The 13,015-nt window shown below is 42.4% G+C and overlaps 1 protein-coding gene across 23 annotated transcripts in view; it reads right to left on the bottom strand.

Moving 5' to 3' along the window:
* The window catches only part of LOC121574320 (calcium-activated potassium channel subunit alpha-1), a 251,192-nt gene that overhangs the window by 85,109 nt on the left and 153,068 nt on the right, over positions 1–13,015 (bottom strand). For all 23 annotated transcript variants that reach the window (XM_041886943.2, XM_041886938.2, XM_041887001.2 and 20 more), the window contains exons 4-8: positions 12,661–12,754; positions 11,059–11,170; positions 4,016–4,091; positions 2,549–2,624; positions 990–1,160 (exon numbers count right to left, since the gene is read on the bottom strand). In XM_041886943.2, the coding sequence (XP_041742877.1) occupies positions 990–1,160; positions 2,549–2,624; positions 4,016–4,091; positions 11,059–11,170; positions 12,661–12,754 (529 nt within the window). The remainder of the gene's footprint in view (positions 1–989; positions 1,161–2,548; positions 2,625–4,015; positions 4,092–11,058; positions 11,171–12,660; positions 12,755–13,015) is intronic.

The raw sequence follows: 13,015 nt of genomic DNA on the forward strand, positions 1-13,015 counted from the left end.
CTGTGTGGGTGTTTTTCAGCGGCAGGGACTGGAAGACTAGTAAGGATCGATGGAAAGATGAACGGAGCAAAGTACAGAGAGATCCTTGATGAAAACCTGCTCCAAAGCGCTCAGGACCTCAGACTGGGGGCGAAGGTTAACCTTCCAACAGGACAACGACCCTAAGCACACAGTCAAGAAAACACAGGACTGGCTTCAGGACAAGTCTCTGAATGTCCTTGAGTGGCCCAGCCAGAGCCAGGACTTGAATCTGATAGAACATCGCTGGAAAGACAAGAAAATAGCTGTGCAGCAACGCTCCCCATCCAACCTGACAGAGCTTGAGAGGATCTGCAGAGGAGAATGGGAGAAACTCCCCAAATAACAGGTGTGCCAAGCTTGTAGCGTCATACCCAAGAAGACTCGAGGCTGTAATCTCTGCCAAAGGTGCTTCAACAAAGTACTGAGTAAAGGGTCTGAATACTTATGTAAATGTGATCTGTTTTTTATTTTTAATAAATTAGCAAACATTTCTAAAAACCTGTTTTTGCTTTGTCATTATGGGGTATTGTGTGTAGATTGATGAGGGAAAAAAATATTATCATCAATTTTAGAATACGGCTCTAACCTAACAAAATGTGGAAAAAGTCAAGGGGTCTGAATACTTTCCGAAGGCACTGTATACAGTAGGCTACTGCAGGAGGCATCACTGCAATAATACTAACAGACAAATAGCATCAATAGTAAGCAGGTAAGTATACTGTACATATCTAAATAGGTAAGCTTAACAGTGCTATGTAAACGTTGCTAAACTATCATAAAGCTACATTGCAAAATACTTTCCAGATAATAATATTGAGTAAGACATTGAAAGACTAACGTATCATTTACTCATTTTGCTGTCTGGTTTAACAGTTCTATATAGTGTGAAAATGGGGACAGGTGGGTTGAGGCTGGGGGGGGGAGCGGGGCAAAGGGGGGAGTAGGGGAGAGAAAAAATTTTGTTTTACCAAACCCCCGAGGATGAAGAAGACCATGAACAGGCGTCCCAAGGTGGTTTTTGCATAGACATCCCCGTAGCCCACTGTTGACATAGTGACCATGAGCAAGTAGACACATTCCCAATAGGAAAGTGACTGGGAATTTTGGAAGTTTTCCCAAGGATCCCCTGAGTTTTCCACCTAAAAACAGGAGCGGGAAGGAGATTTGAACAGGGTAGAATGTCAGTCTTAACAAAAAACATTGGAAGGATTTTGATCACAACCTCTGAAGCAGCTTCTATATATTCTATGCATGCAGGTTCTCTAGGTTTGTCTTACCATCAACATGGTCTTAAGAGTCAATCAAGCCAGCATTGCAGAGTTTACACAGTAGCCAACAAACATGTCTTCCCGTGGACTAATGCATTTCCGGCGTGGTTGAGGATGCTGTAACACTACTAAGTACCTCCTCCACTGGTTAGTGCCTCCAGTTCGGAAACAAGTGAACTGAACTGAACACGACATGGTTCTGACACTTCGGGCAGCAGTTTGCAAACAAAGGCCCTGCATATAACCTTCTCAACACAAGTTTGATTGAATCTGGCCCTGCTCAACTGACGTGCTTTCACTCTGATCAGACAAAACAGCATTTCTGGAACCTTAATATTAAGCTGATGCTGCCATCTAGTGTCAGGAGGTTAGAGGTATCCTCCTGCATGTTCTAATGCCTTATTAGTTGGTGTGTTATTGTACTGTTGGTTGAGCCATTGACATAAATGTACTGACAACTTGAGCCAGCTGTGTGTAAGAAATAAGAGAAAAACTGAAAAAAGGACAGACATTGTTGATTGATTGACCTGTCATTTCACTGATAAAAAGGACAGACATTGATCTGTAGTTCTACTGATTGATTAAAGCGCCCCTAACTCTTCATCATCACATGGAAACACCCTCTATTGGCCGGTCCGAAGGCAATCCCTAGCCCCCTCCCCTCGGGTGGCAGCACATCTGAACTGGGTAGGTGGGGGCTATACAAAGACGGCGCCTACCTAGCCTTTTTAACTAACATGCTGATTCCCAAATCAAGCCCTGGCCGCAACCCCCTAGGCCCTGCTGTGGATCTGATCTGATCGGATAGGTTTAAGCAATATGGTAATTTTCTGCTTCACCTTGCCTTCAGAAAGGCTGGGAATTTTTGTACAGTTGCGGGCACTGAACATGTTGTATTTTGGTACTGACAGAACTATTGCCGCAATGGGTGTGCAACACGGCGCTCTAGGGTATCCCAGCGATAGTTTGTCACAAAAAACCTGTACCGCAGTGCAGGGTAAAAAAAAACAAAAAATGTTTTAGTGCCCACAACTGTATATATTTTGTTCCGTATTGCTTACATACCTATCCGATCGTTTCGGACTTACAGGAGTCCCTGGGGGGTAGGGGGTAGGGGTTGGTCAGGGACCCTTCAGCACTTCAGATCTGCCACACATCCAGGGGGAAGGGAGGGGCTAGAGGTTGTTTTCGGACCAAGCGTTAGGAGTTCTCACCTCCCTTACTCCCCCGTAGCACAACCCCCCCGCCCGGCCACTTACCAAATGTATGAATCCGGCAGCTGTTAGCCATGTGCTTATGAAGATGGAACACAGGTTCACCAGCTTGATGGAATTGCTGGGTAGAATAAGAACCATAAAAATCTCTCAAAGAGATCCAGACCAGGTGACAGAAAGAGAATAATGTAATGGGAGAGGCTCATCTATTGGGTCTGAGATGGTGAGGCTAGAAACCACCTGGCTTAGGTTGTAAAGTACTGTACTGTCCTGTACATGTACTCGCTGTCATTATTTTATCATTACATCAAGTTCTGTCTTTATGTCTGGCATGGTATGCCAGTAAGATGCTAAATAAAATGTAAGATGCAAATAAAAAATGATAAAAACAAAATGTTCTATTATTTTCTCTTTCGCTAAGCCAGGAAATGATGGGACTGTGGGGCTCAAGGGGATAGGATCAGGTCAAAAACAAAAATGCAATAAAAACAAACAAAATTCATTAAGCTGAAAGGGATTACTCTATTGAACTGCTAAGAACGTACATTATGTCATGACAGCTTTTGTGGAATGCTGTTGCCAGCACTCTAACCATCATCTTGTGTTGTGTTTCCTACATATAGTCAACAGCTACTGTAGTGTCTGTTCTTGCCCTGGTGTAATAGGGAACGTGTCATGCTTTAGTTCAGGATTGGTCTACATTTATCATACACTTTCTCTTTCCCTTTCTCTCTCTCTCTCTCGTCCTTTCCCTCCATCTCTCTCTCTCTCCCTCCCTCTCTCTCTCTCCCTCCCTCTCTATCTCTCCCTCCCTCTCCATCTCTCCCTCACATACATGAGGGCTAAACCACAGTAAGAGAGGATTACTGTACATTACTCAACGTCTCTGTGTTTACAGTGTTAAGAGGCCAGAAAGGACAGGAGAGGCACGCTGGGCCAAACAGTCATCAAGAGACAACCTCAGTGACACTTTACTGTACAGTCCTGCTATTTACTCAGCCACTACATGGGAAAATGGAAGTTAAAATACATAGTTATTACATAACAATTTCAGATGATATGAGTGAGATTCATTGGAACAAGCACCACGGGAGCTACTATTGTAACATTTGTATCAGGGAGCTACTATTGTAACATTTGTATCAGGGAGCTACTATTGTAACATTTGTATCAGGGAGCTACTATTGTAACATTTGTATCAGGGAGCTACTATTGTAACATTTGTATCAGGGAGCTACTATTGTAGCATTTGTCTCAGGGAGCTACTATATAACATTTGTATCAGAGAGCTACTATAAATGCTCAATGCATGCTTTGAAGAGTTGTTACCACATAAGTTTAAATGTCTTAGTATAAGTCTGGAACAGGACTGTAAAATAAAGTGTTACCGCAGCGTCTAGAGAGAGATCAAACCTGACCCGAGCTTCTATGTCAGATGGATTCTGTAGATAGTTGTTGTTGTGCTACCGTGCTGGAGTGGTGACGGTAGTCCAATGAAAGCCCTATACTTACCTTGTTTTTAAGATATTCAAAAACTGTAAAATTTCTGAGAACTGTATCAATCTCAAGGCTCTCAGGAATCTTAAACCTGCCAGAGAGAGAGAGAGAGAGAGAGAGAGAGAGAGAAATAAAGGTTAATACAGTAGTGTCATGTACTTTAAACTGTGTGTCCTACATGTGTCTGATTCCAAAATGAGCTCACCCAGGGATTAGAGAAACAATGCAACACCTGCCAATAACACCAATATATCCCCTGCTCTGATCCACCGTGTGTGTGTGTGTGTGTGTGTATCATGCATATCAATGTGTATTTCTATTCATTCTGGATGGAATAACTTACACTAGTAGTGATTGAGGTTAACAGGGCAGGACGATGAAGATGAGATTCACTTTTAAACATTTACTTGTCAAATCTCTTTGTATTTTTGGGGATCTGTTCATAGTTTAATTCATGGTGGAGACCAGTGGAGGCTGGTGGGAGGAGCTATACGAAGACAGGCTCATTCTAATGGCTGGACTGGAATCAATGGAACTGAGTCAAGCATGTGGTTTCCATATGTTTGATACCGTTCCATTTATTCCATTCCAGCCATTACAATGAGCCTGTCCTCCTATAGCTCCTCCCACCAGCCTCCACTGGTGGAGACATCTGTAAACAAAATAGTTCTCACCTGCGTACAGTGAGAAATGTGCTTGGAACTATCGTGCAGCAAGACCATACAACACATCATACTGCAAGCCTCATCACACATAACTGCTACAGTACCACAAATATTTGTATACACAGGCCATGCGGGAATCAAACCCACAACCCAGATGCTAGAAACACAATTTTATCCCCCCCAACAAACGAAGCCATTGGAAGCACACTGCAGGAGCAGAGTAAAGAATAAGAATCATAACCACAATGAGTGATTCCATACCCTTCCCAGACCTTGGTCCTTACCGCATTTGGAGAGAACCAGATAGATTGTTTGAACATGGCCCAGATCCCATGTTCTACCATTCTTATCCCATTTTAAGAGGAAGTGCAGACAGGACAAGTCAGATTGTTTAAACATAGTTTATACAAGTAGGAATCACAGACAGGACCACAGTTTGACTATGGCCCCATGGATCTCTATTCTCACCCCATTTGGAAAGGAAGCGTATACTGGACGAGACAGACTGTTTGAACATGACCCAGACCCCATATTCTACCATTCTTACCCCACAGAGTAACTATGGCACTAGATCTCTATTCTTACCCCATTTGCAGAGAAAGCTCAGAGAGGTCCAGAGACCAAGATATGGTCCCTTCTGCCTCTCCTTCTCCATAGCCATCCCATGAGGCCCCAACCTCACCCTGTACCCTTTCTGAAACAACTCTCCACACGATTTCCTACGCCTGAACGCGTCTCCACGGGCGTCGGAGTGAGGGGCACCACCGCGTGGACCCCGGTACATCAGGAGCTTAGTAGGGATCATTGCTACCGAACACAGATACTTAGTTATCGATTGTAGTGCGTCAGGCAGTTTCTCTTTAGGGTCCTTGTTTTTCTGGAGAGTGGGACCAAGCTGTAGTTCTTCAGTTATAAGGTCCTACGGTCCTATTCTTCAGTTCTAAGGTCCAACGCTGTGTGTTCAAGAGTGTCTCAAAGGAAGAGACGAAGAAGAGGTTCTTGAAGAAGGCAATGGATTCAAAAAGATTATTGTTCTTCTTCAGAAGATAGACAAGTTTAGTTTTTCCAGGTAGAATGAAAAAGAGATAAAACAAAACACCCCCAAAGCTACGACAAGGTACAACACTAGCGCCGGTAAATAACCTCGCCGAGGTTCCAAAAGGTCAGTTTCCACCAGAATCGTGTGCATAGAACACCTGACAAAAGGTCCAGAATAAAGTGCTATGCATGCTTAAGAGAACACCTGACAGACTGAGTGACAGTCAGGTAGACAGACACCAAGACTATGTACCTGTCTAGTACAAACTGTATCCTGGTCTGATATAAACTGTGATACAGTTGAGGCTCTATCCCTGCATTGTCATTTGTGTTAATAATCTGAACAGCCCAAACAGATTTAGTTTTGGCCTCTCTGTTGTACCTACGGAGAGCCATGTGGACTTTCGCCCACCAATAAGGTGCTGTGTGTTCAGAGGTGAGGCGTTTTTAAAAGTGCCTGAAGCCATCCAGGGATTTAGAGCGAGAGGTGAAGCAATAACCTGTATTTACGTGCTGTCACTGGCAGATATCAGATGAATGGACAGTAGCTACAGCACACTGGGATAAAGCAGAATGGAGGTTTGTATTGACATCAGCTCAGAGCAATAGAGCAATTTGTACTACTGAACAGGTACAGAAAGAGGACAGGAGTGATCAAATCGCTCTGGGTAGTTGGAGGAGCCACCTGGAATCCGAACTCATGTCAACAACAACACTAAGTATTCCCGAAGCTAACGTGCTAACCATTTCCCTACCAAGACCATTGGTCCTTGTTGGGCAAGTGCAACACTGTAGGTCTTAGGGCAGGTGACGTCACTGCATGATGGCTACTAGCATATGCTAAATAGCCTGTATCTGCTACACATGCAACAACACTGCATGTAACATAATCCAAATCTGTGTGTATGTGCACTGCCAAGCCCACTCCCCTCTGTCACGTGACTGGCAGTAGAGACACACACTGGAACCTTTTATCAATCAGCAGCCTAGGGATGACCATGTTACAACACGGATAATACCCTGTGTCCAGCCAGTAAGGATTATAGCCCCCCCCACACACACACACACACACTAGAGGACTAAGGGGAATGTACACACAGATACTGTACTAGTCTGTAAGCTTCTGAGTACCAGAACAGAGCACAAGGCTTCAGAGATCAACACAGACAGTACACTAACATCACCAGCAGAGGGCAGTGGTGATGTGGATATGTCATTTGGCGAGACACTGATGGGACAAAGGCTCCAGTAGTCGTGTGTGAAAGTAATATGGGATATTATGTAATATGGCTTTAATTTTAAAAGCGGGGTTGAGCTTTTACAATACTGCTTATACCTTCTTCTATAAGGGCATTTTGCATGTATTTTTTTACCCTGACATCTTATTATAAGGTCTATATAATTACTCCTATATTTTCCACAGGACCCTACACTACCCTGTATAATTTCAAAGCTGCCTTAACATCCTCCGCCAGCTCTGTTCTTTCTACAGTGAAGCCCTAGCAGGACTGAAATTACTTAAATGGTGAGGGGTGAGAGGGTTGGGGCTCTGGGGCTAACAGCAAGCTAATCAGAGGAGGCTGGTGAGGGGAGGACGGCTCACAAATAATGAATGGATGTGTTTGAGACCATTCCATTAATTCCGTTCCAGCCATTACTATGAGTCAGCCCTCCCCATTTAAAGTGCCACCAGCCACCACTAAAGCTAATCCAACACCGCTAGCCTGGCTATGGCCCTCTCTCTCAAGGGAGGGACACCCACTTCAAGTAATTTAAGAAGATTAATTCTTATTTCCAGGGAGGAATGCTGCGTGTCCTTTTACATTAGCTGCACGTTTCTCTACCCTCTTAATTAATGGCCAAATTGCAAAAGGGGAAAGAACATTACTGGGAAATGAGAAATACATAGAGTAGGATAGTCCTCTGGTGGAGAATTGTCCCGTGTGGCTTAGTTGGTAGAGCATGGTGCTTGCAACGCCAGGGTTGTGGGTTTGATTCCAACGGGGGATCAGTGCGAAAAAGAATCAACATTTATGCACTCACTACTGTAAGTCGCTCTGGATAATAGCGTCTGCTAAATGACTCAAATGTACATGTAAAACGTAGAATAGAGCAGAGCTACTGCAGTGCAGGCCAGGGGCAGAACCTCTTCATTTTGTTTTCAGTAATGGAGCCCAGTGATTATCTCTTGTTAAAGAAAACCAGTGGAAGTTTCTCAGGCAGTTCTGTGAGAATGAAATGTGATGTACTGTAATAACTATGACCTAACTATCACCTGGTAGTGTGTGATTTATGTGTGTGCGTGTGTGTGTGTATGTGTGTGACATAGCTTTTAGTCACACAGAGAGAGCAAACTGAAAACTGTGTTAACATCATCATAGTTCTCCTCTCAAACAGACGACAGGAGACAAAACAGAATTAGTGAGATGGAAATAGTATTGATGTCCATCAAGACAAAGCCAAATCACTGATTATCTCTACTGATTATCAGTGAAGCCATTACAATTCTGTCAACTTCCCTTCCCACTGGATCTCAACTCAATAGAGATCGACGTGGGGACATTAGACATGTCACTCAGTCACCAACCACTGGACAGATTATTCATGCATGTTGGATCTAGAGTCTGTTGTAACATCTACCTGATAACACCTCTATAGTATCAGATCCATCATTAGACTTTCTATCTATACAGTAATTGGATTCTGTCCTGTTGTCAATCATTGTCATGTTGCTATAATTTGATACCTTTCTTATTTCCTGCAAACCTCTGATTTGTGTCCAGTACCAGCTCATCCTAATAATACCCTGGCCTAATACATTTACATTTTAGTCATTTAGCAGATGCTCTTATCCAGAGCGACTTACAGTTAGTGCATTAATCTTAAGATAGCTATGTGGGTGCAGTACCCTGCCTAATACCCTGTACCCTGCCTAATACCCTGTACCCTGCCTAATACCCTGTCCCCAGCTAATAGTAGCCCATGTGATATCAACCAGTTGATTATGGAGAGTTTGACCTGTGTGTTATGGCACTATAGCACAGTTTAGGCCAATCACACACACACAGCTATTATTGCACAGTGTATTGTAGTGTGGACCCAGTCAATGGATCGCTGGGACAGTAATATCTGTTGCTACATAATGTGACGTACACAAATATGTATGGTTTTATTTCGTTTGTTATTTTATGGAGCCATCCCTTGTATCATTTTCTAGGCCTCCCAGGTACTGTATTTGCATTGAAAGTAATTGGATGTTGCTTCTTCAATCTTGGAGTATGCCCAATACTGAACACTACTAACATTTCTCCGTCTCATCATTCCACCCTGTTAATTATTGTATGTAATGTGCAAAAGTGCAATATGACTCATGAAATATTGAGAACATGGTTAACTACATGAGTTTGGTGTTGTTTGAAGGCAATTGAAGGGAGCTTTAACTGAGTTGGTATTTTCCACATTATAATTAATGGAGGTTTGCTAGGTTGCTAATGGTTTATATGTAAGAAAAGGGAATAAGATTGAGTCTGAACTTTTTGTACTTTTTTTCAGCAATGTTTTTAGCATCTTTTTGTTTTATTTCCTATGAACAAAGGCTCCGTTTACTTCAGGTAATATATGTAAATTTGCGATGTGTCTATAAAATGTGTTGAACGTTTTTATTTGTAAGAAAATAGCATTGAACAGTTTACTAGCTTTATGCTAACCTAATTTAGCTTTGCTAAGCACTAGCTAGCTCGAGGCTATTGGGTTTCAGCTCTTGTTAGCGCACGTGTTGATGGTTTAGAATGTAATTGTTGTAACATTGTTTAGCACAGGCCTCCAGTCATTTGTAGCTTTATGGAAATTGACACTGCTAGTACAGTGAACTCTATATAATGTAATGTAGCCTCTTATGGTACAATTTGAAGGTTTTACATGCCAAATAGCTTTTGTTGCTAGATGCTAAATACTACTGATTGAATAGCCTCAAATTATATGCAATATTAATTTGACTATAACGAGAGGTAAAAGGTGAAAGTGTTTGAATGTGTAGATGTATGGGGATAGCTTTTTGAACTTGAGCTTTTTTATTTATGATACACAAAATGGAATGTGAAAAGACTTAATACTACAAAGCAGTTGTAATATATAATTGATTTTGACAAAAGAAAATAAGATGAAGAAAATAAAAGTATTTGAATACATCTTGGAGTATGCCTAATACTGAACACTACTAACGTTTCTCCGTCTCCTCATTCCACCCTGTTAATTCAGGTCTATTATCTGCTGACCACGTCTCAGTCCGAGACATGTAACAGTAACACACACTTAAAACACGCAACCACACGGCAATAAACACACATGTAATGTACGCTAGTGCAAACACATTCTATTTCACACGTGGTGTGTGTGACCGTTTAAAACCAGGTGACCCTAAAATACACTGTCTGACGCACAGAACGCATCAGTCCGCCTCTATGCAAACACAAACACAGTGTGACGCGAGTGGGCTTTTCGAGGGTGTATTCTTCTGTGCTATCTGACACATCCTCCCTTGAAAAGGGATTTTTTAATCTCACTGGCTTCCCCAGTATGAATAGATGATAGATAAATAAATACATAATTTATGAATGCATATTCATGGTGAGTAGAGGGAAATCTAGGCCATCTCAAAACAATGGCTTCCCTCCCAGTTCCCTTTTCAAATACCTCCAGAAATAAGGGACCGGTTAGTCCCAGAGAGTTGGATTCAGTATTCACTGCAGATGAGAGCTACCTCCCAGTAAACAATCTGGTTACCTCTGCATTCCAAGAACGTTAGTAGGGACGTTCTCAGAATGTTAAAATGGCAACTTCTTACTTTTTTCTACAAATGATTCTGAATAATCAAATTGGTACTCTATTGTAACCTTCCCTGATGTTATAAGAACGTTCACTGTTGGCTGGTCTCTGCCTGTTTTTACATCAGACTACAGTTTTAATTAGTGGCAGTGCAGAAAATGGCTAATTATTCAATCCAGTCTGTCATAATCAGAACAGACCCCCATTTCAACCTTTTTCATCATCCTACAGCTAGTTAACGCTAACAATAGCATCGCCACGCTACTGCTGCATAGCCTACTGAGAAAAGTAAGCCATGATACAATCCAGCCCATTGTATGTTTCCCAGGCTGCACCTATTGTTAAATGTGGAGGACGCTGCACAGAGAAGGTCCAATAGATGTCAATTTAGAGGTGTCATGACATCAGGTATTCCAGGAACAATATTTCACCACAGAAAGACCTCTCTCACACTGCTGTAAGTCACTGAGTCATGGTAGAGAGATGGAGAGAAATGGAGAGAGAGGGAGAGTGAAAAAGGTACATTCTTACCCAGCCAGCTCCTATTCAAGTAGACCGATACGAAGACAGGAGGAACAGTGAAGAAGTCCACCACTGAGTTGACCTCCAGCCAGAACCACAGTTTATCATTGGCTGCTATGAACTGAAGAAGAAATAGAATGGTAACGCTTCACTTAAAGCCTGGAAAACACAAAGAAGACTACACTCTATGGTCCTTTAAAAACCTACTTTATGTTAAATGTGACTCTGGGTGTTTTTTCCAACATTAGGACTCTTCAATAAAAACTGCTTCATGTTTTCTTTCCTCGCTTACTTCATAGTAACGCGATACTGGTATTGTGACAACCCTAATTGATGCAGTTATAATGTATTATAAGACTTATCTTTGTTTGCTATGAACTGAGGGGAGACAGAAGTAACAATTAATGTCGGTAAAACTTTCCTTAAAGTCCATGCTGCAGGTTAAATTTGTTACCAACATGAATTCTTGCTTCTATTTCTCGCCTCAGTTCACAGCACCCTGTAGGTACAATGACTTACGATGCCATTATAATGCATTATAACAGTTATCATGAGCATTTAATGCGCTATTTTCAATTTATAAAGATCACGACAATGAAAAAGTGTCAATCTAGCTAATCCTCTTATTATATAGAGTTGATGCATAGTTCATATGTTTTATTACATTTTTTTGGTACTTTTTACCCCTTTTTTCTCCCCAATTTTGTGATATCCAATTGATAGTTACAGTCTTGTCCCATCGCTGCAACTCCCGTACGGACTCGGGAGAGGCGAAGGTCGAGAGCCATGCGTCCTCCGAAACACGACCCTGCCAAGCCGCACTGCTTCTTGACACACTGCTCGCTTAACCCGGAAGCCAGCCGCACCAATGTGTCAGAGGAAACAACGTACAGCTGGCGACCGAAGTCAGCGTGCATGCACCCGTCCGCCACAAGGATTCGCTAGAGCGCGATGGGACAAGGACATCCCGGCCGGCCAAACCCTCCCCTAACCCGGATGACGCTGGGCCAATTGTGCGCTGCCTCATGGGTCTCCCAGTCGCGGCCGGCTGCGACTCAGCCTGGGATCGATCCTGGGTCTGTAGTGACGCATCTAGCACTGCGATGCCTTAGACCGCTGCGCCACTCGGGAGGCCATGTTTAATTTTTAACCTTGTCGATATAGCAACATAATAAATTGATTTTAATTTTAATATACTGTATCTGAAGAGTACTTTGGAATCTAACATGGTGAACTAAAGTTGCCACAAGCCACTAGAACAATTCAGTTCTATAAAACATAACGACCAGGCTACGGCCAACCTTGATCAGTTTGCCGGCATCATCCCCTGACATACAGCATGTTGTTTGTGAATAGATGTTAGTCAGTGTTGTGATTCATGTGGAGTCGTGACTGCCGTAAGCAGCTTAGGACTTTATTTATTAATTGAGGGTTTCAGGCAGGCTTTTTCTTCAATGGAACGCTGGCTTTGGGAGAACACCAAGTCAATATTATGACAATACATCTCCCGCCTTTAGAGGTGTGTGGGTGTGTCTGTGTCTCTGTGTGTGTCTGTGTGTGTGTGTGTTTGTGTGTGTGTCTGTCTGCGTTAATAAGGGCTTTAGTACATACCCGCAGCCCAAAGTAGAGGAGAAAGAAGACATTGAAGAACATGTCGATCTGTAACGTGAAATCTTTGTAGAAATTCTGACAGGATTCTATGGGACTGTGAAAAAGAGAGAAAAGGAAGAAATTGTCACATTAATAGGCATACTCTATTACAATAATATATGTCACAGTTTGGGGTACCACACGTGCAGTGCATTCGGAAAGTATTCAGACATCTTCCCTTTTTACACATTTTGTTAAAGCCTTATTCTAAAAGGGATTAAATAAAAATAAAAAATCCTCATCAATCTACACACAATACCCCATACTGACAAAGCGAAAACAGGTTTTTAGACATTTTAGCAAATTTACTAAAAAT

Source organism: Coregonus clupeaformis, chromosome 1 (genome assembly GCF_020615455.1).
Source record: "Coregonus clupeaformis isolate EN_2021a chromosome 1, ASM2061545v1, whole genome shotgun sequence".
NCBI classification, from domain to species: domain Eukaryota; kingdom Metazoa; phylum Chordata; class Actinopteri; order Salmoniformes; family Salmonidae; genus Coregonus; species Coregonus clupeaformis.